At 44.4% G+C, this 27,484-nt stretch overlaps 1 protein-coding gene across 4 annotated transcripts in view; it reads left to right on the top strand.

The window, feature by feature from the left end:
- The first annotated feature begins 14,700 nt into the window (after positions 1-14,700).
- Positions 14,701-27,484, top strand: part of Nipal2 (NIPA like domain containing 2) — an 87,985-nt gene continuing 75,201 nt past the window's right edge. For 3 of the 4 annotated variants that reach the window (XM_052747605.1, XM_052747603.1, XM_052747602.1), the window contains exon 1: positions 15,477-15,679. In XM_052747605.1, the coding sequence (XP_052603565.1) occupies positions 15,545-15,679 (135 nt within the window). In that variant the 5' untranslated portion in view covers positions 15,477-15,544. Of the gene's footprint in view, positions 15,680-27,484 lie in introns of all 4 variants that reach the window. The other variant, XM_052747604.1, reaches the window with a different exon arrangement.

Genomic DNA, 27,484 nt, shown 5'->3' with positions numbered 1-27,484 from the left:
TGTGATCTCGAATCTGAAGGAAGAGTACCCCGAAGGCCATGCCCACACCATGAAGGGCAACTGGCTTTACTCACAGTCCGCTGGTTTCAGTATAAAACTCATTTTAGAAATAACTTGGCAGCATCATGTGGACAACTGAGCGCCAAAGCCTAGCTAAAGCCTAAACAAACTAGCATCATAAGAAGCCAGCTGAGAACAAAGCGCCTGTTCCACCCAACATTCCCTTACTCTTCTCTTGACTGTGAAGCTAATGAACACATACTAGAATTGTTTTTCCAATAAAACTGTGAGCTCAGGAGACAATATTTCTCTCGCATTTCTTGTAACTTAATATACATCCAGATTTTCTCTTTTGTTATTGATTTAAAGTGCTCTGTCCCCCTGTCGCTCTGTGTGCTCTGATGTTTAGGTCATGAAAATAGTCACCACACCTCTACCAAGTAGTTACAGGCTAAACAGAGTGTATGAATCTCAATAAATACTGATTGAAGTAGAATTTCCAGCCAGTGAATTATTTTGTTTAAAAATATGACAAAATACAACCATTTATTAGCCATTTATTCCCAGACACTGAATATAATCTGGTACTTGTGTTCTGAATTTTCCACGTCCAGTGTTCAGGGTGTGGTTAGAACAAATTTTTGTGCTAACATGAAGGAAGATATTCCACAATCGAGGACAAGTTTAAGGTGGAGTGCACTTGCAGGTAATGCGCTCAGCGAAGAGTTCATTTCTGAAAGGATGGACACAATTAGACAAGATGATAGGTTCTCTGTGCAGCGACAATGACCTTTAGCAAAGGCTAGTGAACTTTTCACTATGTAAGTAGATGGAAGAGTCAAGAATAAATACAAGACTAAGAATTGTGGTTTTCCAATAAAAATTGCTTTTCTGAAGCCCTGAAATTATTTTCCTACTTCATCATCTGACACAATTTTTTAAACAGCTAATTTGTTCCAAAATGATATCTGAACAGAGTACAAATTATACCACTTAGAATTTCAATAGTGCTGGTGAAAATTTAAAGTTATTATAAAAAATGAATGATGGATTAGCTTCAGAGAAGGCAGAAAGTGCCTGGACCAAAGCCTTCAGATACTTAGCCAAAAAGTGAGTGAGACTTAGCGACAGCTTGGGTAGAGCAGGTGAAGATGTGGGAAGGGGAAAGAAACTGAAACTGCCGGCCTCATTATTAGAGGGAAATGAGAACAGAGAACACTTTGGGACATTTTAAAGAGCTGAGAGATGCTGAGCATGTTGACTTTAAATTGAAACAGGGAAGCATCTATAAACAGTTGTATAGCCAGACTAAAACACAGGTAAGAATTGGAGCTGATTTTCAGTATCTTCTTTACAGGATTTAAATAAAAGACAAACTGTTGGCCATGATTATCCCTTATCACCCCCGGGCCCAGTCACCGGTGTGCTCTCCCAAACTCCAGCTGGATGAAGCACTCCTCTTGCCTAGGATGCTGTCTTCCTTTACCCATCCCGTGTTCCAACAACACACACCACAGCTCCTCAGTCTTCAGCTCACTTTAGAAGTATGTGATTTCCTCTTCACACACACACACACACACACACACACACACACACACTTCTGCACTGACACGCATACACACCCCTGTGCTAGGTTAGTCACTCTCCTATGACCTTTCAGAGTACCAACTATTTATTCCTCTATTTCAATGTGTTCTGGGACCTTGCTTATTCCTCTTCCAATCACACTCAAATTTAAGGTTCCCAGATTGGAGATTGCATCCTTCCTGTGCATTGTCTTCATAACTTTGTTACATGTTGCACATGAGCAAATGAAATTAGGTGGTATCTAAACAAGAGCAAAAAGGATAAAGGTCTCCAAATGCATGATGGGAAAAGAGAAATGCAATTGTTGCCTACCTCAGCAACAAGCTTGATTGTATTTGCAGTTGACAATTCCCTGTGGTAACGTGTATCTTGTGGAATGAATATGGCTTTGGAGTTGCTTCTAACATGGGACTTTTTGAAAGAGATAAAGTAAAAAAATGACAGCCCCTTGAGTAAGAACACATGTTCTAAGAAACTGGAAGTTGTCTGCTCTTCACGTTATCAGATCAGTCCACTTTTTAAAATATTTTTAAGATTAATTTTTAATTTTGTGTATATGGGTTCATACAGAGGCCAAAAGTGGGAGTCATATCCCTTGGAACTGGAGGTTGTGTTACAGGAGGTTGTGAGCAACCCAACATGGGTGCTGAGAACTGAAATCAAGTCTTCTGGAAGAGCGACACATATTCTTAACCACTAAGCTGTCTCTCCAACCCAAGATCAACCCTCTTGGCCTACCAGTGATAATTACCATAAGTAGACAGCGAGACAGGAGGATGATGCCCTATTGGAGCCTTGGCTGTAGCATCAGGGAGGCAGAGCACAGGAGTGGGGTCTTCCCAGGTGCTCAAAGAGAATAAGGGGCTTCTTACACATACGCATGGCCTCCCTTTTGTGAACCATAAACTTTCTGCTCGATCAAGACAGACTGCAGATTCACTAGGCCTGCCTGCCTCTGCTACTATGGGAAGCAGGGACACTCCTTCGTAACCAGATTGAAGACAGCTTCAGGGACATCCAGAGTGTCTGTGGGAGGCACCATCTGGAGGGCCTGCAGGCCGGGTCATCTGAAGCTGGAGTAAATTAGATCAGTGGTAAGGTGTCTGGAGCAGCTATGACTTAGGTGTCCAGATGCAGAAACTGGCTTGAGCAGCAGCTGCGACAGTCGCAGCGGTTCCTACAACAGAAACGCAGTGCCCTTGGGGGATCCAAGACTGGACTACATGTGGAGCGGTGAGGATGTTTAAATCAACCTTGGTTCTTGCGATGACAGGAGGAATCCTTGAAGAGCTGCTGCATGATGGACTACCTCAGAGGTCTCCACAGATGCACCATAGCTATAACCCGCTCCCTGCACTCCCCCACACACATACATTCAAGAGCAACACCACCATTCACACTCTTACCACACTCAACTCAGAGATAACAGCAGCCCTTCTGAGCCCAGCTGGGTCTCTACTTCACTTTGGATAGTGACCAGATTTGGCTCCTGAGTTGGGGATGTAGATGGGGGTCTGATAGCTGCCAATCAAGCAACCAAGTTAGCCAGAGTTCTCTGACAGTTTCAGACATTAATGAGGAAAAATAATACATGAAGGGGTGCTCATGGCAGAGATCTACTATGAAATTCTTAACAAGTCACAATGCTCAACCCCTAGACAAATACCCACACAGAGGGATGGTTGTGAGCTCCTCCTGATCCATCCCAATCAGGGCATGCTTCTGAAGGGAAAGGTGAGATCCTCTCCTGTGGTGATATTGTGTTCCCCAAAATATTGTGCACCCTAATAAACTTATCTGGGATCAGAGAACAGAACAGTAACTAGGTACAGAGGCCAGAAAATGGTGGCACTCAACCTTTAATCCTAGCCTTCTGGAGGCAGAGATCCATCTGGATCTCTGTGAGTTCAAGGCCACACTGGAAACAGCCAGGCATGGTGACACACGCCTTTAATCCCAGGAAGTGATGACAGAAAGCAGAAAGGTATTTAAGGCGTGAGGACAAGGAACTAGAGCCTGGTTAAGCTTTTAGGCTTTTGAGCAGCAGTTCAGCTGAAATCCATTTGGACAAGGACTCAGAAGCTTCCATTCTGAGGAAACAGGATCAACTGAGGAATTGGCAAGGTGAGGTGGCTGTGGCTTATACTGTTTCTCTGATCATTCAGCGTTCACCCCAATACCTGGCCCTGGGTTTGTTTTTATTAGTAAGACCATATAAGATTCCTGCTACACTCTCCTTCTGTGGGATGGTCTTTTTGTATGCTGTGAATATGTGCTGCTACCATTGGTAGCCAGGAGAGAAATCCAAGCAAAGATACAGGGAGAAGAAATGCGGAGTCAGGGGAGACACTGCGACGCACCAGGGGAGCGAGATGTAATGGAACACAGGTAAAGCCACGAGACACGTGGCAATACATAGATTAATAGAAATAAGTTAATTTAAGATGTAATAGATAGCTAGCAAGAAGCCTGAGCCACAGACCAAACAGTTTGTAATTAATATTAAGCCTCTGAGTGATTATTTTATAAGCTGCTGCAGGACCTGGCGGGACACAGACAAGCTTCCGGTTGGTTACTCTCTCCTCTTCCTCGTTCTCATCATTCCCTGTCTCAAGATATAAGCAGTCATCATACTACGTTCCTGCCATGACATGCTGCCTCATCAGAGACCTAAAAGTAATAGGGTGGATTGATCACAAACCAGAACTTTAAAAACTATAATCCAAATAAGTCTTTAAAAAGGCAACTATCTCATATGTTTTGTTAAAATAATAAGATAAAAAAATAATGTTTATTTTCTATGATGATTAAATGTATTGAATATTTGCTCCTGGTCAGACATGGCTGGGTATTTTTAATACTTTGTCTTGTGAAATTCTCATCATCACCTTACAAAGCAGGAAATCTTATCAGTCCTGCAAAGAGGAGAAAATTGGGGTTTGGGAAAGTAAAATCACTTGCTCAAGAGCACTCAGTGGTCAGGGATGAAGCACAAGTTGGACCCCAGAACTGACTAAATCCTCTGTGTCACAGCCAACCAGCTCTACTGTATTTCTAAGAACATAATAGTCATGCTCCAGCTTGCTAGAATGTGGTTCCTTCTAGAGCTTCTTTCTCTTCCCTAAATAGCAAGAGAGCGAGAGAGAAAACAAAAAACGTTAAAGGTAAATGTGAAGAAGATGAAATTTTTTTAGATGCTTACTTCCGAGTTGGAAACTGTCTAAAAGATCATGTAGTCCAAACCTGTCTTTTCAGTGATGAGAAAACAAGGCCCACAGAGTTAAGAGTCCTTGCCCAAAGCCTCACAGCTGACTAGTGACAGAATAAAACAGGGGCTGACAGCACACACTAGGTAGCTGGGACACCATGAAGGAGGAGCTGTGGAAATTCAGGGAAGCGTATGGGGAGGGCTCAGGGTGGGAAGCTGTGCTTTTGGCTGGTGGGAGGCAAAGCCTACCCTTCCTCATCATGCATGCTGTTTCCATCATGTCCTCAGCACACGCAGGAAGAACTCATAAAGGCCACAGCACTGGGTGGGGGGATCTGCAGAGTGAGCTCCCAGAACTGACCCTGCTCTGGTTGTCACCTAAGACACACCAATGCTTCAATGCAGATAGAAGACAGCAGAAAAGATCAGCATCACCTCCGTGCATGAAGACTGAGCGCATTTTTTTTTCTTTTCTTGTTTTTCCTTATTTTAAGCACATGCAAATCCAGAGAAGGCTTCACAGAAGGAACACATGCGAGTCGGTGGAGCAGCCTGGGTGCTTGACTGGCTAGACAGGTTTAGGAAGCCTGCCAGAGATGCATATGACACTCCATGCTGATCCTGGAAAACTACACAGAAAAAAATTCTAATTAGCAATCTGGACCTCAAGCTGTGCCTGGAGGCTGCTCTCCAGGCATCAGGCTGCTGGGTGGAGCGGGTGTCTCCTGGGCCACACACACACACACACACACACACACACACACACACACACAGGGGTGTCTCCTGGGCCTTACACACACGTCTGCACTTCCCTCTTCCATGCCGGTGTTGCTCCTCCCGTCTGCATGTCCACATTCATGTGGCCACACTCTTCTCCCAGGACCTTCAAGAACCGTGACCTTGAAGGTTTTTCCAGTGTGTATGTCTTATACTGGAATCCTTGGTTATCACCGGGTTTCTTCAGCATTTAGTTTACACACATTTATCTTTTTATGTGTGCATTCTCTCTCCTAAACTGAAGTTAAGCCACTTAAAGCAAATGACAGATGTAGCCTCTTCCATGGTGGCCACACTCCTTTCTGGGAGCAGCAGGCATTCAGTGAACCTTGACTGCTGACAGCAATGACAGTGACCAGGACAACGGGGAGAATGAGTGAGTGGAGAAGGAAACTCTCTCCAGAAAATTAAGTTCTATTCAGCAAGAATGGTCACAGAAACCTGAAGGACAGGTTAGATTACAACACAGACCAAACTCCACTCCCACCCACACCGCACACTCACACCCCCATCCATACCCCACACCTCACCCCCACACCCCACACTCACACCCCCCACCCACACCCCACACCCCACACTCACACCCCCCATCCATACTCCACACCTCACCCCCACACCCCCACACCCCACAACCCCACCCCCACCCAACATTCACGCCCCCACCCCCACCCCACATCTCACTCCCACACCCCACACTCACACCCCCCCACCTCACCCCCACACCCACACCCCATACTCACACCCCCCACCCACACCTCACATCTCACCTCACACCCCCACACCCCCCACCCACACCCCCACAAAGGAAGAAGGAAAAGAAAAAAAGGTAGAAGTTAGGTGTCAGGGCCTGTATTTCTCACTTGAGGCCCTTTCAATGAGCAATGGAAATCAGAATCCTTTATCACTGCAAATGAAATATCCTATTTCTAAAATTAAAGTTCTTATCTCACTCTCCCTGGATATTTTCTCCAGTTCAGGAACAGCCTTATCAGTAACAAACCTACTTTGTGTAAACATTTGAGGGGTAATTCTTCCAGCCCCCCCACCCCGTACCCCAATTCTTTCCATGATAGAAAGACTCCTTGGGTTAAGAATTGTTGCCAAGAGAATCTACTTAGGAAGCAAATAACCACAAGAGAAGATCTGCTATGTTAATAACTTGTCAGTATGCATCCTCTTAAAAACAGCAATGAGAAGAGAGACAGAGTGCCGCTGGGTAGGGAGGGACACAATGGGCTTTGAGAATCTCTCCCTAGTCAGAAGACAGTAAAGACAAAAGGGAGGCGTGTCACGAGAGCTAACGCTGGGGCCTTAGGATAAGGAATAGGGTCCCCGAAGGAGCCAAGAAAAGGTCAGTCTTTAGGGGTGGGGGCACCAGGCTAACACTTTGTAAGCTGAATACTTTTGTTTAAAGCTGGCTTTGCTGTTGATTCTCCAGGAATGAGACCAGATGCTGGATACTCTTCTGGGTTCATGCCTCCCCTGGGTGATTCTGTCCTCAAACCCCTCTGCTTCAAGTTCCACGTTGCTTGGATCTGGTCTTCATGTCTGCTTCCCAAAGGTTCGATTGATTCTTCCTGCTGCAAGCCCTGAGGTCACACTTGGCCTGAGCTTGTCCACTAGCCTGGCTGCACCCTCCAGGCTGCTTGTCTACTAAAATCTACTTCAGGGGTGGCCTGATCCCAACATTCCTCTTCCCAGAAGTATCCCCCTCAAAGTGATGCTCAGAAAAACAAAACTTGTGGCTGTCCCCTGTCTGATTACCTATCTCAAGTCTTTTTAAAATGAATTATAGAATTGGTGGTTTGGGGGTGGTATTTTATAGTTATCTATAATCTGTCAACCCAACAGTCAACTGAAACTGCTCAGGAGAGATCATCAATAATCCCCATTATTCCCAAAGCTGATAAACATACTTCGTTTATTGTCTTAGTGCCTACCCTCTTTTCCACTGATCGCACTATTAAATACACCCTGTTTTCAGTCTGCCTCCTGCCCAAGTTTCCATGGTGCTACTCTTCACTGGCTTTCTACAGTGCTGGCTCTTGAATGGTCTGCCCAGCATCCCTTCCCCTTACATTGGTAGTGAAAGGACCAAGCAGATGCCATAACAGACTGCTTAGTCTTCTCTCAGAGATTAGGCCTCAATTTCACTTTCCTGACACTTGAGCAAGCAGTTACTGGGAGAGCTATGACATAGTCCTTGAAGTATCTCTGTTTCTGCACGTACTCTGTCTGCTCGAGGTTCAGCCAGTTGTTTACTGTCTGGGACCCCTCGCCAACTTAGAGCTACGTGCATGGGTCACTGTGAACGTGCAAGGCCAGCCAGCCCCCATGGCAGCTCAAGGACAAAGCCTGGGACTTGTACAGGCCTGCCCCCAAGATGATAACTGTAACCCCCAACCAGTAAATTCAAAGGTTACACACCCTTACCCAATCATATGACGCCAAGGCTTATACCACCCTGCTTGCGGTTTTTCTCTTTTTAAATTTTTTAAAAATTCACCCGCTGTGGATGTTGGACGACGACCAAGCCTGGGCTTGGGCTTGCTTGTTATCAATAAACCCCTTTGTGTTTTGCATCTGATATTGGCTCTGTGGTGGTCTTGCTTGGGGGTCTCCAGATGCAGCCACAACAGTAGCACTCCCATTTTCCTGCAGAGAGTGAGCACATAACCCAAACAGGCCAATCATAATACTAAATCTCATTGCTCTTAGTGATTGTTGTTGGGTAGATCACATGTCCCACATCAGGTTAAAGAGAGTTTTAAACTAGATTTCTCAATCCAGTGTTGGTTTAAAATGCCCTTAATTAGTTATGTTACCTAACACTCAACCTCCAAATTTCAGTGACTTTTAACTACCCATATTTATTTTCTTGACCAAGAAAGTTGCTAAAGACTATAAGAACTGGCTTAAGTTAGACGTCATGGCTTTCTTGATTCTCCGCCAACAGTGGCTACTTGGGACCTTCTTTTACCAGGAAGAGACACAGAATAAGCAGACAAAAAAGAAATGTGTCTGAAGGTGTTGGCCCGTAACTGTTTCTCGCTCACATTTCCACTGGCCAAAGTAAGCCACAAGGCCAATCTCCGAATGACTGAGAAAATACCTCTAGTGGTAGCAGTTGTGTGGTCACTGAGCAAGGGATGGGACAACAGCACAAATACTATGTCTTGCAGAGGAATGAAGACCTGGAACCCGTAGTCCAATTTGTCTACCCCCTTCACCTTTCTGAACCCAGGGTTTTAAGACAGACACCAGGAGCTGCTGTGGCTGTGATCCCACCAATGCAGAACTGATCTGAAGATGTAGCCTGTACCACACAATCAGGTTTCTACACCCATAGCCAAGCTTTACCCTGCCTTTCCAGCTTTTAATTATGACTTACTCACTTCTCTTTGAATTGGGATCCTGTCACTCACATGCTATGAACTCTAGTGAAGTATTCATTTACCTCTCCAGGGGGCTTTGTTAGCCTTGTGTTCTGTGTTTGCCTTTTTTTTTCCCAAAAGAGGAGTTGGCAAACAATGGCCCATGGGACAAAACCAGCAGTCTCCTGTGTTTGTAAATAAAGTTTTATTGGAACACAGTCACATCCATTTGTTTACATGTCCTTGGTTGCTTTCCCATTGCAGTGGCACAGTTGAATAATAGTGGCACAGAGCATGATGCCCACAAACACAGGGATTTATTACTAGCCCTGTACAGTGGTTTGCAAACTACTGCTCTAAAAGAAGTTGCCCATGTTCTCTCTGGCTAGTCTCAGACACCTGCATGTGGGTGACGCCCATATTGATTTCCTTGGCTCTGACCTAACTCCTCCTTTGGATACCTGCAAATACTTTTCTTGAATGTTTTAAAGCTCCTAAATTCATGAGTATCAAACTTAAACCCATTCTTTCCTGTTCTTCACCTCAGTCAATGGTGCAGCCTTTGTATCCGGTCACCCCCTCCCCACGCCTCGTCAGCTGCCTTTCATAAACTGCCTTCTCCCCCTGCTTTCTTTCTCTGTGTCGTCTCTTGGGCCATAGCGGTCTCTTACACTTGCCAATCCAGGTGTTTCTCCATTTGAACCTCCCCTGGCTTCCGTGGTTCTTTCACAGCACCCGTCACTCAGTACTTCCTGTTTAGACTTTGTCATGCAAGACCCTCAGTTGCCTGGTTTTGCTCTTCACTTTATTTTCAAGGTAACTTTGAGCTTTCCGTGGCTGCAAGTGCCGCACACCAGTGTTCAACCCACTGCAGATTAAGAATATTTGGGAAGGATGTTTAGGAACTGAACAAGTTCAGACTTTCACTGTCTGGAATTATTCCCTAAACAGCATAGTATAGCACATATGTACCGAGCACTCACTTCGTGTTGGCGGTCTTACACAGAAGTGATGAAAAGAGTGTGAGAGGGTGTGTGTAAGTCATATGTGACTACCGCTTTACTAAGGTTCCCCACACGGGCTGGAGAAAGGGCCCAATGTTTTTTCTGCTCTTGCGGTGGTTCAATTCTCAGTAGCCATATTAGGTGGCTCACAGATGCCTGTAACTCTGGCTTGAGGGTCAGATCCCCTCTTCTGGTGTCTTTGGGCACCCACCTATTAGTGACACGAGCACACTCAGGTGTACATATATGCACACAAATGTAGCTAGAGTTTTCCTGGTCCTGCCTGGTCCACGGTCAGGACAAATCTCTCTCACCTGCCAGTCCCACAGCCGCTCAGACCCAACCGAGTAAACACGGAGAGACTTATATTGCTTACAAACTGTATGGCCGCAGCAGGCTTTTTGTTATCTAGTTCTTATATCTTAAATTAACCCATTAATCTATTAATCTATAAGTTGCCATGTGGCTCATGGCTTACCGGTATCTTAACATCTTTTCATGGCGGCAGTGTCTCCCTGCCTCAACCTTCCCTTTCCCACAATTCTCCTCTCTGCTAGTCCCGCCTATACTTCCTGCCTGGCTACTGGCCAATCAGTGTTTTATTTATCAATCAATCATCCACAGCACTTCCCCTTTTTCTTTTTTTTCAAAAAGGAAGGTTTTAACTTTAACATAGTAAAATTACATATAACAAAACAATCAAGCAAGAATTATATTACAATATTAAAGAAGATATCCTATCTATCTTATATTTGTGAGTCTAAGGTTTTATATCTAAGTTATCTTTTATCATAACTGAGGAAATTATAACTCTAGTCTTCAACTACATCAAAGACCCCAGAGGGATATAATATTACCTGAGACATGGGAGAAGGATGCAAGCAACTTTCGGGAGTCTTGCAGGGTAGACAGAGACAGCTGGCAGCCTGGACAGTCATCTAATATTCCTTTGTAAAGTTGGGGCATCTGTCTTCAGCTCACAGGCCTAGAGTCTCTCAGTCATTTCTCTCTGTGTCCTGTAGAATGTCTGGCAGTTTCCTCTGCGAAGCAGGAACCTGAAGGACCATTTTGTCAAGCAAAGTTCAGTGGTCACCCTCCTATGGGTCCTGCATGTCCAGTCAACCAAGCAGTCTAGGCAAGAACAGTTTCTTGCCCAAATGGCTATTTTTGCCAAGGTGAAGATAAACTCCATATGGAGTGTCTTTGATGCCCATCCTCCTCTCTGAAGTAAATCGGTACTGCCAGGAGCCGACATGTCTCACTGTCCAGAAAGTCTAAATCTTTAAAACATTTTAAATGCCATATTCTGTAGGTCTTTGAAGTGTTTGAAGATTATCTATCTGAAATATATCTATGTAACTAACATGACTACAAGTATGATTATCATAGAAGACTAATTATTAATCTGTATTTCTTAATTATCCATTACAATCTAAATTAGTTACATAAACATAATACCTCAAACAGAGTAGAAATATATATACAGTATAACAAAATTAACTTCAAATTTGTATCAATAAACTAAAATCTATACCAATGTAAAACATTTCAAACAAGTTGTTGCTCTTTAAAAGTAGGTTCATTAATCTACCCTTTTATCCCATCACACAAATACACACTTTTTTTTTTTTTTAGAAAAAAATTCATATGTGAGAGAAAAACATGTCATATTTGTCTTTTTGCATCTGGCTTATTTTGCTTAACATGATCTCTGATTCCACCCATTTTCCTGCAAATGACATACTTTCACTTTCTATATGGCTGACAGAGCTCCATTTTTGTACATAGTGTATGATATCTAAACCTTTAAGATTTTACTTTTTCAAACCAGTGAGTAGGAAGTGGTTGTTGTCGAGGGTTTCAATTTGCATTTTCTCTGTCTATTGTTGAGATTAAAATATTCTGCATTATTATTAACCGTTCATAATTTTCTTAAGAAAAATGCCTGTTTTATATTTTGCCTATTTTTCTACTAGGTTATCTGCTTTTTTTTTTTTTTTTTCTTATTAGCCTACAAAAGCTACTTGTATATTCTGGCTATGGAATTTTTGTTTTGTTTTTTTCTTTATTAAGAAATTTTCTACTCACCCCTCATGCTATCCACAGGCCCCCCTCCTCCCACTCCCCAGCCCTCTTTCCCAAGCCACCCCTCATCCCCACATCCCCCAAATCGAGGTCTCCCATGGGGAGTCAGCAGAGCCCAGCACACTGAGCCTAGGCAGGTCCAAGCCCCTTCCCACTGCACAAAGGCTGTGCAAGGTGTCACACCACAGGCACTGGATTCCCAGAAGCCTGCCCATGCACCAGGGACAGATCCTGATCCCCCTGCCCGATCCCCCCGAAACAGTTCGAGCCAAATAACTGTCTTCCATGTCCAGAGGGCCTAGTCCAGTCCCATGGGGGCTCCACACTGGCTATGGAATTTATTTTGTCAGTTGTAGGTGTGATAAATATGGTCTCAGTTCCTAACTTACCTTTTATATTCTATACTATCTATTGATGTATAAAAGTTCCCAGCTTTATTGTAATTAAATGTCAAATTTTCCTCTACGGTTTGTGTTTTTTTGTTGTTGTTTTGTTTAAGGAAGTTTTGTTTTCCCTATTTTAAGGTTATAGGTAATAACAGCCAGCATTTACTGAATACTTTAGCATTTACTGAATATTTTCTGTTTTATGTAATCATCTCCTTTTTAAAATTGTTTTTGCAATTTTATTTATTTTTATTGTACATATATGTCTGTGTGCCATGTGCATGTGGTGCCCTCGGAGACCAGAAGAGGGTTTCGGATCCCCTGGGACTGGAGTTACAGAGGGTTGTTAGCTATCATGTGGGTGCTGGGAATTGAACCTGGGTCCTTTGGAAGGGCAGCCAGTGCTCTTAACCACTGAGCCATCTTTCCTGCTCCCTTTTACTTAAAAGACTGAAAGGCTCAGAGAGAGGAAGCAACTGGGGCAAAGCCACACAGCAAACAAGCAGTCATTAGGATTGGAGCACAGGCAGTCTGCCAAGCTTCTGTTTGGAGTTTACTTCCTACGTAACTGTCACACAATTAAAGCTCTGCCTTTCTCTTTAAAGTCTCCGGTCTGGAATTGCATATAGGAAGTGAGTTTCTGGAATGGATCTTTACCTCTGACCCTCCACTTACCATTTGTGAGAAGCTTATCCTAAAAACAACAACAACAAAAACAAACAAACAAACAAAAACTAGTGTTAATTGAGTCTTGCTAAGGATGCTTTTAAAGTTTTATTAAGTCTGCAATTAAATGATCTCAAATAAGGAGGGCCAAATGGCCCTCTTCAATTGCTAAGTGAAGCCCGGCTTCAAACGGTGTGGCGCTAGAATTAACAGGAAGTCAGCCTCCAGATTGTAGCACCAAGGCTGGGGATGCTGATCACATTCGGTAAAACGAACAGGTTTCTGCCCCCACCCCCACCCCCACCCCAGAAACCCTGCAAGAGGCAGAGGCCATCAAAAGCAGGAATAGTCTCCAAAGCTCCACCTACACCACTGGGACCAAAATAGTTCACACGCATCGCTGCCGCCTCCTATGAACCCCGTGGGAAGGAACTCTGGTCACGAATTGCTTTTCAAGCACCCACACACAAGGACAGCGGCAGAGACGGCAGCCGCATCTTGGAACCTATTGATCGACTAAACATCATAGTGGAGGCTACACATCACATCTTTTCTCTACCAAGTGCTCTCTCCAAAATTGGAGGTTTTATACAAATATGAAGAAATCGAAGCTGTTTTTCTAAGTTAGGAAATAAAGGGGAATGAGGTGTGCAGCAGATTATGGGGGCCTGATCATAAAGGTCTCACGGAGCAGGCGTAAAACCTGTGAACGTCACTGTCTATGGGGGAAGCTTCGAGGCATACTGAACAGGAAAGTCGATCTGTTTAGTATTTTGCTCGTTAGAGACTGCATGCCTACTTACAATCTGGCTGACAGAAAATACTAACGAGTGATCGTGCCAACTCTGCCACCCCACCCATCCTTGTTCTTTTCTTTCTGGCAGAGCTCACATCCTACTCTCCAGGCTGGAAGTGCCCAAGGATCACTTGCAGGTAAAACCAGGCAGGTGACCTGTTCGTGCTAACGGGGTCAAGGGAGGAAAGAAGAGGGGTGTGGAGGTTGGAGATTCTGGAAACACATTTTCTAACAGAGGGTGGGTGGTGAGCAGTGCGGCAAAGCTGAAGAACGGAAGTGACATCATAGAACCACATGACAGGCATGTGCTCAGGGGTAGAGCGCTCGCTTAGCATGCAGAAGGCAATGTGTTCAATTCCTAGCAACATACACCTATGAAAATAATGAAATATAACAAATAGGTATTTTTCCTTAGGTGTTTATTTAAAATAAATTAGTTTCTTTAAGTTGAGCACAGTACCTACAATTATTAATTGTTGACTCAACATTTTGGTTATTCAAGCAGGAAACAAAACAACTGTGAGATGACTTCCCTTGTTTTCCTGAATCTGAAGTGGCCTTTTCACACTTTTATTTCTTCATTTACATATTTCCCCTAAGAAACCATCACAGCTTTCTCCCAGGTCCCAGCTAGACAGAATTCTCTCTCTCTCTCTCTCTCTCTCTCTCTCTCTCTCTCTCTCTCTCTCTCTCTCTCTCTCTCTCTCTCTCTCTCTCTCTCTCTCTCTCTCTCTGTCTCTCTCTGTCTCTGTCTCTCTCTGTCTCTCCTTCCCTCCCCTTCCCTCCTCCCCTCCCCTCCCCTCCTCTTCTCCCTCCTCTCTCCCCATCTCTCGAAGTCCACTTAGTGGAAGCTAAAGTGTGTTGCTTAAGAAGAATCTCAGTGCCCTGTAAACAAAAGAATTCCAAGTGCAGACGCTTCAGGAAACAGCACAAAATTATAGAATGCTGAAAGTGAGAGATCCCGCAGAGATCCTTTGTAGTGACTGGAGTTAAAAACAGGTCAGACCAGAATAACCAGTATGAGCTCTTAAGGCTGTTCTTAGCATTTCTTTCCCAACCTAAATCTTTATATACAGCAGCTGGCAACTTTTCGGCAATCTCTGTGAACCTGACAGAAAGCCCATCCAGTCACCGCATACACATTGGGGTCCTTCAGCCGTGGCTACCCTTCTCTATTCCATGAAGAGTTTCTAAGGGTCGGTTGGTTGCTGGGCTCTTAATTCCCACACTGCTCACAATACTGGGGAGAGGGAAATCATGACTCCCCCCCCCACACACACACACACATACATGTGGACCATTTTAGACCTTCCACATGCGAGAAGTGGGATTGCCAAGGGCGACGGTCACTTTTGGCTAGCCGATGGCTCCTTTTTCTCCGTGCACTTGGACAAACACTTGCTATGCGCACAGTAGATCCCGGAGGCAAAGGAGATGATCTCATTCTTGCGCGGGCAGGTGTGGACACCCGGGTAGGGAGACGCGGCAGCTAGGCCGAGCCCCGACCGCACCCGCGCGCCCGCCGCGGGAGCCAGGTGCCCGCGCCCAGTCGCCCTGTCGCCCTGTCGCCGGGTCGCCCGGCAGGAAGTGGCTGCGGCTGCGGGGGAGCGGCGGGGCGGGGAGGCGCGGCGCCCGAGCCCCAGCGCGCGGAGCCGGTCCTCATGGCGGCGCGGGTGCCCGCGGGCCCCGAGGACGACGCCTCGGCCGTCCTGGACGAGCTGTCTCGGAACTTCACGTACTGGGCGCCGGGCCCGGGCAACGGCTCGCTGTCGAGCGCCTGGTACCGCAGGAACCAGGTAAGGCCGCCGCCCGCGCGCGCACCGGGGCGCGGCGCCCGCCAGCTCCACGCAGGCCCCGCGGAGGCTCCGGGCCTCGGCGCCTTCCTGCCAGCTCTCGGCGCGCGACAGCGGCCGTGCGAGTGGGCAGAGCCGGTGTGTGACGTTCACCTCCCTCCCCTCCCCACTCCACGGAGCAGCAGACCCCCCAGGCTGCTCCCGGCCTCACTCGTGGGCCTCTGGGCCCCCAGAAACCTCGCCTCCCCTTCGGCAAGGATCTGAGTGGATTTCTACTTATTTTCACCCCAGGTTCCTTTCACAGTTTTAAAAAAAAGTGACACCTTTCTCAGAAGCAGAAACTCATTATGGGCCTCCCAATGTCAACTCTGTGCAGAGTTGTGTCTCCAAGGTCTCAGCATTGCCCTTCGTGCGGAAAAACACTATATTCTCAGGCTGCAGTTCTTCATCGCTTGCCCTTTGGGAAAACAACATTGTCAGCCTAAACAACACGGGTTTACGCTGGAGATTTTATATATAAATATTTATATATGAGCATCGAAGGGGATTCAGGTGCCCATTTATTTTTGGATGGCCCCAAGATCAGGGAGAGGAAAGACACTCTCCCCAGCCCTGCCTCTAGCAATCTTTATATTCATGTGGGGCAAGTGAGCTATCATAGGGTAGGCTTCAGGCTTCCAGTTTTCCTAAGCCTGTTACTTTGTTCTTGTGCATTAGCAAAGCCATGGATCTTTTTCTTTTACAAGAATACATCCATAAAATTTTGTTACTATTGTCCTAAGTGGGAGATTTTAATCACTAATCAAAGGGTTAGATTTCTTTTATGCTTGAAAAGTATCTTCAATGTTAGTTTCTGAACTCAGGGGTGATTTGTATAAAGAATAAATAAGCTTAGTCCACCTTATTAATTTTGCTTTAAGTCTGTTTCATCACAAAAAAGATAATAAAATGGGGAAGGAGGCTTGCTTGGAGACTGATCCCATTTCTCCTTGCTTCCACCCACAAAATTACAAAGAACAGACTTTCTTCTCATGGAGACATCCTCACCATCTGTTATGCTTGTAATAGACACAGTTCCAACGAAAGTTTAAGGATGAATGATCTGCTCTTGGTAAAATATTAGAGCGTAGATGTGACCAACCATGGCATCTTCAAAACAGGAAAGCCATGTTTTCACAGAGAGAACTTATTCGGTCATTAGTTTTCTTTAACATTTCCTGGAACTCCTGATTGTCTTGGCTCTCCCAGGCACAGATTATCATGTGACATAAATGTTTGCAAGGTTTAACTTGCCCTTGATAGTACACAGTTGTACAAGTCAGGAAGGGTGTATCCAGAATATGCTAATTGAACTGCTAAAGAGACATCTCCACTCTTGTTGGGTTGAGATAAGACTATGCCATCTTTTCCCTTGAGTGTGCAGAGTTGGGCCATCTCAAAAGCCATAGTATTTTATCTTTTTGCTTGCTGCTGAAAGGATAATTACTTTGGTTTCAAGGAAAGTGAAAATTGAATTTTAAAATTCATTCAACAAACATTTTATCGAGTGCCACTAGTGCTGTCTAGGACAGTAAAAGTGAATGGAATCTAGCCTTTCCTTTTTGACACTAACCGAATAAAGAGATGGCTGAACTGGGAGTGAGCTCCAAAAAACAGAGAGAGAGAGAGAGAGAGAGAGAGAGAGAGAGAGAGAGAGAGAGAGAGAGAGAGAGAGAGAGAGAGAGAGAGAGAGAGAGAGGGAAAGTGTGAAATCTGAGTTCCCAAGCCCCACAGCCATAATTAGCACTGGGAGCAACCAGCAGTCTAGAACTGGCTGTTTGAGGTTTCTTTGAGGTTTCCCTCCATTTTGCCACATCTGAAATACTTGCAGTTTCTATTTGTTGGTTGCCCAGCTAGCCCTCTGTTCACAGTGATTGCCATCAGGTGTTACCAATTAGCCTTCCTGTACTGAGAAGTACTGATGCTCTGAAGTGCTTTCCTGTGACAGTGTCCACTTAAAAGGGGTGGTGTCTGAGACAAATGTAAGAATGCCTGGAGCAGAAAGTCTGGGAAGTGTCCTGAGAAGTCACTGCTGTTAGGAGATTGAGAGCCTGCCCCACTTGAAAAAAAAAAAAAAAAAAAAGAAGTGCCCTGTTACTGAAGCTCAGATGTGGTGAGTTCTGCCGGCTGGTCTATGTTGTGTTCACACGTTTTCAGCACAAAAGGCTAATGTTCCTGAGATGTTTAGTGGGCTCACTGTGTGTACAAAGCACTGTGGGAATATTCATTGTGCTCCAAGACCCAAACATTTCTTTCAGGAGTGTTATTAGGTGGCTAGGAAGGTGTATGTAACTCCCAAACAGGGATATGTGGTATCATGTGAGTGACATAAAAGCCTGTGGAAGTCTAGAGCCGGGTTGGCAGGTCAGGGATGCGGTTGTGGAGAATGATGTCTCAGTTGGACACTTAGAATGGATGGGACTTTGTGGTAGGAATGTACAGGTGTAGGGCATTTCAGAAAGGGAAACCCTGGGAACAAGGAACAGCTGTGCTTTTTAGAAATTTCGAGGCCTAGCGTCTGGTCCAATGGATGTGGCAGTTGTGGGAAATGGAGACTGTAAGGTGGGAATAGGGTTTAGGACCTTGGATCTGGTCCTGGATTGCCTTAAAGGAGGAGTAAGGAAGTTAAGGTTGTATCTAGCAGAGAGTCAGGAGCCATTGAAGTCTTTTGAGCAAATTAAAATTTAAAACATCTAAATTAGGCTAACAGGAGGTAGAGACCTCAGACTGGCCAGATGTGGACTAAATCTGGTGATGTGTCATGTTTGATCTTCAGAGAAGTTTTAAAATGTTTAATACATTGCCAACATTTAAAGATGAGATTAGCTGGGACTGGAGAGATGGCTCAGCAGTTAAAAGCATTTACTGCTCTTAGGGAGGACACACTGGGTCCAGTTCCCAGCAGCTGCAGGGTGGCTCACAACCTCCTGCCTATAACTTTAGTTCCGAAGATTGGATAGTTTAAAAAAAATGAGACTAAAATGGTTCGTAAGGTTAAAACTATACCTTAGTTTGATGTTTACTATTTAAAAGTCATATTTAAAATACCCCATTTACTCATATATGTAAACATTCTTCATTTTACTTATACAAATAAAAGCCAAAGGTTTATCAAAGGTCAAAGCTGAGAACCTTTAAGAAGCCCATTTATCAAAATATAAGGATATGATTCAGATTTTTTTTTTAAGTTTAAAGGAGAATTCATCTTCCATCATAGAAAGCACCTGGTTTTTTGGTCTTTTTAGTTAAGTTTTTAAAATTTATTTTTATTTTATGTGCATTAGTGTTTTGCATGGGTGTTGCGTCCCCTGGGATAGCAGCCAGCCTTCTTTTTCATTACAATTTGAAGATATTTGTTAAATTGTCTGGACTATTACATTCCTATGAAGTTATTGATGCATAATAAATTGCATTTAAATGGTGACATGTTGTTATTTAAATTGGGAATTAAGGTTGTGTTTCAAGGAATAAATTTTTAAAATAAAATTAGCTATAAAATTTCAAGTTTCCACCATCTCCTTAAGCATTAGAAGTTTACACTTGGGCCTGAGGACATATGAATGGGCAAAGCCATGCAAACAGAGGAGTTAGGGTCCCAGAACCCATGTCAGTGCTTGGTGGTTCTGATGGCCTGCTACAATTCCAGCATTCTGGAGGTGCTGATGGTCCTGCAATACCAGCACTCTGGAGGTTCTCATGGTCCTGTGATTCCAGCACTCTGGAGGTGCTGATGGTCCTGCAATTCCAGCACTCTGGAGGTCCTGATGGTCCTGTAATTTCAGTGTTCAGGATGTTCTCATGGCCTCCTGTAATTCCAGCACTCTGGAGGTTCTCATGGTCCTGTGATTCCAGCACTCTGGAGGTGCTGATGGTCCTGTAATTCCAGCACTCTGGAGGTGCTGATGGTCCTGTAATTCCAGCATTCTGGAGGTCCTGATGGTCCTTTAATTCCAGCACTCAGGAGGTCCTGATGGCCTCCTGTAATTCCAGCATTCTGGAGGTCCTGATGGTCCTTTAATTCCAGCACTCAGGAGGTCCTGATGGCCTCCTGTAATTCCAGCACTCTGGAGGTCCTGATGGTCCTGTAATTCCAGCATTCTGGAGGTTCTGATGGTCCTGTAATTCCAGCACTCTGGAGGTCCTGATGGTCCTGTAATTCCAGCACTCTGGAGGTCCTGATGGTCTTGTAATTCCAGCGTTCAGGAGGTTCTCATGGCCTCCTGTAATTCCAGCACTCTGGAGGTGCTGATGGTCCTGTAATTCCAGCATTCTGGAGGTTCTGATGGTCCTGTAATTCCAGCACTCTGGAGGTCCTGATGGTCCTGTAATTCCAGCACTCTGGAGGTCCTGATGGTCCTGTAATTCCAGCGTTCAGGAGGTTCTCATGGCCTCCTGTAATTCCAGCACTCTGGAGGTGCTGATGGTCCTGTAATTCCAGCACTCTGGAGGTGCTGATGGTCCTGTAATTCCAGCACTCTGGAGGTGCTGATGGTCCTGTAATTCCAGCATTCTGGAGGTCCTGATGGTCCTGTAATTCCAGCACTCTGGAGGTCCTGATGGTCCTGTAATTCCAGCACTCTGGAGGTGCTGATGGTCCTGTAATTCCAGCATTCTGGAGGCTGAGAGTCCTTAGAGCAAGTGAGACGAGACTAGCTAAACCAGCAAGTTCTAAGCTTGAGCAAGACACCCTGAATCCATATATAAGGTGGAAAGTAGTCAAGAAAGGCATGCAGCATCAACTTCTGGCCCCTACACAAACATCACACACACACACACACACACACACACACACATACACACACATACACACACTCACACGCGTACGTTCTCACCCTGGCTGGCTCTTTGCTCTTCGCTTCTTTCAGGGGCTGACAATGCTGATGTCTGGTTTCCAGCCAGTGTTAAAGCCAGCTGCTTTGATGGTGTTAACTAGCTGATTGCACTTGAGTGAACCTTCATCTCCCAGGCCTGTTTCCTTGTTTGGGATCTTCGGATCCAGTCCTGCTGGGTGTTGAATAAAGAACAGCATGGGAAGATGGAGTGGACAGGAGAGGAGGAAGGTGGGAAGAGCAGCAAAGGAGGGCGTGGATCTTAGGTCCTCACATTCATAGACCGCTGAAATTCACAAGGACGTGGTTAGAAGGTTATACGATGAATAGGATGAAAATTCAGAATTTTTAATGTCCTTTATTTGAACTTTAGAGTCTCAATGGCTTGAATTTTTAAAGTCAACATATTTCAAGGAAATTGATACAACTTGTCAAGGAAGAGGCAAAGTTGGAGAGACGGGCATTTGTTACATATTTACTGTGTGACACTTTATGGCTGTTACGACCTTTGAGCCCCACAGCAAACCTGTGAGGTGCACGTTATCCTCACTGCTCATGTAAAGTGAACTTGTGTTGAATAACTTGCTCAAAGATTGTACAGCGAGCAAGCAGGCTCAGCAGCAAAGCTATTTTTAGCAAACACCTAGAGGCCATTGCTGGAGATGAAGCTTTCGAAGACTGTGGTGTGAAGAGTAAACGTGAAGGGAGAGACGAGCATGGCTTGTGGCTGTACTCAGGAAGCCCGTGGTGAGCTGTGCATTGCCCTCACTGGTTCAGCTTTGCTATCACCATCTCCTTTCTGCCAGTGGCTGCATAACTCTCTGGGAGAAAGGAAAGCACTAAGGTTTCAAATACTCGAAGACCTGGGCAGAGACAGCTGCTCATTTCCATATCCTTCCTAAGGGAAAAAAATTTTTAAAAATTTTGTTTGGTTTATACTTACTGATTTTTTAAAACCTTTTTTATATATCTAATATGGCTTTTGTTTAGGAAAAAGGAAAAAGAAAAGGAAGGACTTTTTGTTAGTCTTAATGCTCTTGTGAACTTGGCAGACCAGATGTTTGCATTTAAATCCACCTGACACCTGCCCTGCCTCAGCTCATACTAATTATAATATTTTCATTGCCCAACTGCCAAATCTAGACTGTAGCACTTTGCCAAGTTACAGATTTACACGGCCTCCTTTCTTCAGAAATTACCTTTACAAGAGGAAGAGGGAGGGAGAAAACGCTGATTAACATAGGATTAAAAGATATGATTCAAATGCTGAAGATACATACCTGCCTTATAGGGAGAGCCAAAAAGTCATTGCCACGAGATCGGACCCTTGGGGCTTGGTTTGTTTGTTTGTTTGTTTTTGGCAGAGTTTGGTTACTTCTCATTTCTTTCCGAAACATTGATGGTTGTTCACACTGGCCTCTGAGTGGGCATCCTTGTAGGGTGGCGTCCTAAGCTGTTCTGCAGTGGCTGTATAGGACAGAGTTTGTTTGTTTTTAGAGCACAGCCTCTTTACTGGATGTGGTGTTGGGCTTCTTCATTTCTCTCTTTCTCAGCATTCTCTACTGAGATGATGATGATGTGCATACCTTACAGGAATGTTGTAAGAATAAAATAATACGTGTCAAACAGTAAGATGCCAAACACATAGGAAGTACCGAATAAGCACAGCTATTATTAGTACAAGCAGCCTATGCTATAGGAAAGGTCATACAATATATATTTCTAGTCAGTAATTTGGGGATTCAGCACAAATGGAATTGAGAAACATTATGTCAGCTATTTGATGAAACTTCACTTGGTTTAACCTGCAATCCCTGTGCGTCTCTGTCTAGTGTCCGCCTTCTCTTTGATGGTGGCCTCCTCTTCATCTCCACCTCCTAACTGGAGAGAGTTCCTAACAGGAGCACGTGGTGTCTTGAAATGCTAAGGGAAGGATTCTCCCATGTCTTTTGCTGCTTTTCAGACTTTTAGGTTGGGGAGATCGGGTGTGCTGCACTAGTCACAGCTAGTGGAGATATTGGTGGCAGGAGTGTGATCACGTCTAATATACTCCGTGCGAGGACCAGCATCCTCAGCCTGAGAAGACTCTTTCAGGGTTAACATTAGATTTTATGCTTAGGATTTTCAATGTTTTTGTTTATGTGTGTATGTGTTCATGTGTGTGCACATGTGTGTGCATGCATGTAGAGGCCAGAGGTTGATGTTGAGAGTCTTCTCTAGTCACTCTCATCATCATCATCATCAGCAGCAGCAGCAGCAGCAGCAGCAGCATTAGAGACAGGCTCTCTCACTGAATCTGGGGCTCACCAATTTGGCTGACCAGCGACTTCCAGGGACCCATCTGTCTCAACATTGAGTTACAGACATCTGCCACATGCTTGGCTTTCCGTGTTCCAACCCAGATCTTCGCGCTAGCATGGCAAGCACTTTACCTACGGAGCCACACCCCCTCCATCCCCCAGCTTGGTTTTTACCTACAGAGCCACACCCCCTCCATCCCCCAGCTTGGGTTTTGTTGTTAGTTCCTATTTTGTTTTCTCCTAAAGAACGAATGTTCTTCTATTCCGTTTATAGCTTTAATTAACTACCACACTTAGTTCCTTGTTCTAACTGACTTACGTTTTATGCAGAGTCAAGGTTCTTTATTGTCTGTCAGAACCACCAGTGTTATAATTGCCCTGGGGAGGAGGCAGGTTACACTCCATAAGCCTCCCACTTGCTTTAGGATGTTGACACCTGCACTCTGGGCCAACCTTGTCACTCTGAGCATGGTCTCCTGTCATCACTGGCACACATCAGGAGGTGCTGAACAATGGTCTCTAATGTAAATATATGTGTTAGCCATGTACTTCATTTAGGGTTGCATTTAGCCTTGATTCCTCCAAAGACCCCCTGAGTGTGTTGAGTTATACCAGGCCTCTGTAAAACGAGTGCCCAGCAGCCTGCTGAAGCCTCGACTGAGTTCCCGATTCTCCAGAACTTAGGTTCGTTGCAACTCTCAAACTGTTTTCTTACTTAAGAACCTGGACCACTGGCCTAGCTTCTTTAACTTTAGTAAGAGTCAGTCTCTCTTCTGGCTTTAGAACTAGCCCTCTCTACCAAGAATGCTTTGAGAGGTAAGAGGTTCAGGCAGCAAGTCATGCAAATATAATTGGATTAAATAATAAAAGAAGTTGAATCCATTTGGATGAAGTAGAAAGCAAGATAATAATTCTGAATTCCCATATGCTTTGATGCAGGATCTCTAACAATATGGTGAGCATCCAGGTTCTCACTGATTCCCACTTTGTGTTCCTTAGTTGTTGGTCCCACTGCAGCAGACTCTCCTCCCTAGGCTAGACTTCTGCACTCCAGGGAAGGAAGAGTTAATGAGACAACCAGGGCTCTCATCTGCCAAGACAAGGTTCCTGCCCTGTCCTGTGTCAGTCAGCAAAGCCAGAGGAGCTGGGCCTGATGTTCCTGAAGAACATGGGTCTCCTTGGGAAGGCTAGGTTCTCCATGAAACAGGGGTCCTGTGACCAAGAAAAGATGTTGATTGGTTCAAGTAGAAGTTCCCACCAGGTAGGCACAAGGCTCCTGTGAACTGTCTACCTGGGCAGCCCTTGGCTCGCACATCTCAGCTCATCCATATCTCCTTTCCTACACTCTAGCTCACCACAAGTTTTCCTCCCCAGGTAGTGTCCTTGTCTGTGTGGCTAGGACCTGAGAAGTAATCTCCATAAAAAGCTTAGGCCACAGGATTCATTTTTTGGATTATTTTCACTAGACTGTCTCTATGCTGACTTATTTCTAAGTTCTAGGCTTATCCCCTGCCTGCCAAATACATCTAGAAAAGTCTTGTATTTTTCCTGTTGATGGAAAAATTAACGTGAGAAGCCATGTAAGCCATTGAACAATGAGGACCCAAATTAAATGATTAGTCTAGGGTGTTGAGAACCCTCTCAGTATGATGGCATAGGACAGGAACAGCAACATCAGAAAACATGCGGTATGTTCTTAAAATGTAGCTGTACTTTTGTGACATGTTTGAACTTGTATGTGGGAGAGGGAAGGAAGGGAGATAGAATGATAGATAGAGTACAAGTGCTTTAGAAATACTTAAAATCACAACAACAACAACAACAAAAAGCCCTCTAAAAATAGCATTACCATATGATCCAGCAATCCCACTTCTTGGTATTTACTCAAAAGATTGAAATCAGTATGTTGAAGAGATGGATACCTGCACTGCCCCTCAAGTCCATGGCAACATTATTCACAATAGCCAAGTCAGGGAGCCAATGTAAGTATCCACTGACAGATGACTGGGTGAAGAAAATATGCTACATATACACAGTGGAATACTATTAAACCTTAAAAGGGAAAGAAATTCTGTTACTTTCAACAACATGGAATTAGAGAACATTATGCTCAGTGGAATAAGACAGCCACAGAAAGACAAATCCCACATGTTCTCACTTATTGTGGAATCTAAAACAATTGAACCCCTAAAGCAGAATGGTGACTTGCAAGCTGGGAGGTGGAAAAGCTGGTGTCATGGTGGCCAAAGAATACAGTCTCAGGAGGAGGAGGGTTGGATTTTGAGCTCTGCTGCATAGGGGTGAATATTAATAATGTATTGCACATTTAAATAGCAAAGAGTAAATTTCAAATTTCCTCACTATAAGAATGATAAGCATGTGAAGTGACAAGTGCTAACCTTCCTTATTGAATTATTCCACTTTCCATCCAAAAATCATAACTCACTTTGGACAAATTGTAAATTCATAATAAAAATGTTAAAAGTACTTGAACAACATTTGAAGGAGTGATCTTTGTTTATATTCTCTAATTGACTGCCTACAGGAAACTTCCAGAACTAATATGGTACTGTATGTGACTATGAATATGTGAGTGGGAATAGAAAGAAAATATTATTAGACACCTTTGGCTATGGCTGTCTGAGTCATAGTGGTGGGGAAATGAATAGTCCTTTGTGGTTAAGGTTCAAGCAGATACCATGTTTTGAGCAGCTGCCCCATTCATTAAGAGAATATCTGTGATTTACGTGGAGAGCCATTTACAAGTCTTTTGAGCCAAGTAGCAGTTACCATTAATAAGCATGGGTGTCATAAGCATGTTGACTATGAGGCTTGTTGAAGGATTTTGCTAGAATAGGAGCTAAAGTGGGGAGATTAATCTAGCTTTGAGGACCGGCCTTTTAGAGGCAGCAAAGAGTCTATATCAGAATGTACACTGCCTATAGAAAAGTTAAACTGCCTTAGCTTCAGAAAGATTTGGTCTGATGGATGCAAGGGTCTTAGGAGGCTTTGGCAGAGATTGGACAGTGTAAGGCAACATCATCCACCCCCACCCTCAAATTCAGGCAGAAGCTCATCCAGTGGCTAGCATCTGATAGGATCGGTAGAGTTCTGTCTTCAGGGAAGTGTGGCACTCTACTGCTGGTGTTGAAGGGAGGCATTGTTGAAACCCAGGCAGGTGTAGAGGAAGGCTTTGCAGCCAGAAGGCTCACGGTGTCCAGCTTTAGGGTGGTGGTTGCATTCCACCCCCTAGGCTGGGCCCGCGAAAGACAGCCTGTAGTCCTGATTCTTTACAAAGAATCACAGGGTTTGAAATCATAATTATGGATCTGGGGATGAACAGTAACAACCTTTGTATTCAATGTGACTGTCAGGGGTTTCAGAGATCCCCTCCCCAATATCAGACAGGCTAAGTTGTTTTGTAATAGAGCCCAGTTTAAGATTCCCTGAACCAGAGTCTCACCTTTCCTCTCCTCTCTCCCTTTAGAAATGTGTCAGAAGCCTCTCGCAGCTGAGTTACTGAATGTACTCCTTTTCCCATGAGCTGCTGGAACTTCAGTTTCTCAAAAGTGAAAACATGATGGCATCTTAGTAAAATTAATCCTTAATCAAGTTCACTGTTGTTTCATGAGGAATGTACAATCGTGGGATAAATGTGTTGGCTAGTAAAAAGATAAAGTATAATAGTTCTTAATTGTATGGGAAGGCAATATGTTGGGGCTGTCTACCGAGGTTTTAAGGTTGATTAGAAATTGGCATGGAACTGTGTGTAGAGTAGTGATGATACACAGTGTTATGTAACCCTGACCTTTTCTGATGGTTTTTATAATCACCAGATGGATCTAACATTGTGAGACTTATTCATAATAGGAATATGATAACCCTATAGCATATAGCAAATGGTTATAGCATGCCATAATTAAGATAACAAATCAAAAGTCTCTTCTTCACTGGAGTTTTCTCTTTCTTCTTTTTCATATATGAGGTTATATTTTTATCCCCATTTTGGATCACTAATACTGACAATACTTCATTGTCTACAAGAGTCGAGGCGGTTAAGTAATAGTAACAACAGTCTAACCCATCCCATAATCTAAAATGGATCACAGATTTCAGGTTGTCCCTGGTATTTACTGCTGTGGATATTATTTCTGCATGACCCTGTTGCAGTTTGTCTCGTCGCTCCTGTTTCTGACTTAACCCCTGAACACCATCTCCTAATTAGTTTTCTGTTCCCTGGTCACCTGCTCCACTGTCTGCCCTCTAGCTTGTGATAGTTTGAATTTCAAATGTGCCCCGAAGGCTCCTGTGCTGAAGGTTTGGTCCCTCGCCTGTGGCCCAATGGGGAACTGCTGGGAGGAGGGTCCCAGTGCAAAAAGTTAGGTTGTTTGGAATGTGCCCTTGATTAGGATATTGGGACCCACGCTGCTCTCCTTTTGCTTCAGGGCAGCTAGGAAGTAAACTGGTCTCTTCCAGAACATGCTCCTGGCATGTTACAACAAGCCCCAAAACAAGGTATCATGTGACCATGGGCTGAGACCTCTGAAACTATGAGGAAAATAAACCTTTCCTCCTTTGAAGTCAGTTATCTGGAAGTTTCCACAGAGATGGAGAGAGGAGTGAGTCTTCTACCTGCCATG

This window comes from Peromyscus californicus, unplaced genomic scaffold, assembly GCF_007827085.1.
Source record: "Peromyscus californicus insignis strain IS unplaced genomic scaffold, ASM782708v3 Scaffold_20__1_contigs__length_68692818, whole genome shotgun sequence".
Lineage (NCBI taxonomy): Eukaryota > Metazoa > Chordata > Mammalia > Rodentia > Cricetidae > Peromyscus > Peromyscus californicus.
This window is presented reverse-complemented; position numbering and strand designations above follow the sequence as displayed.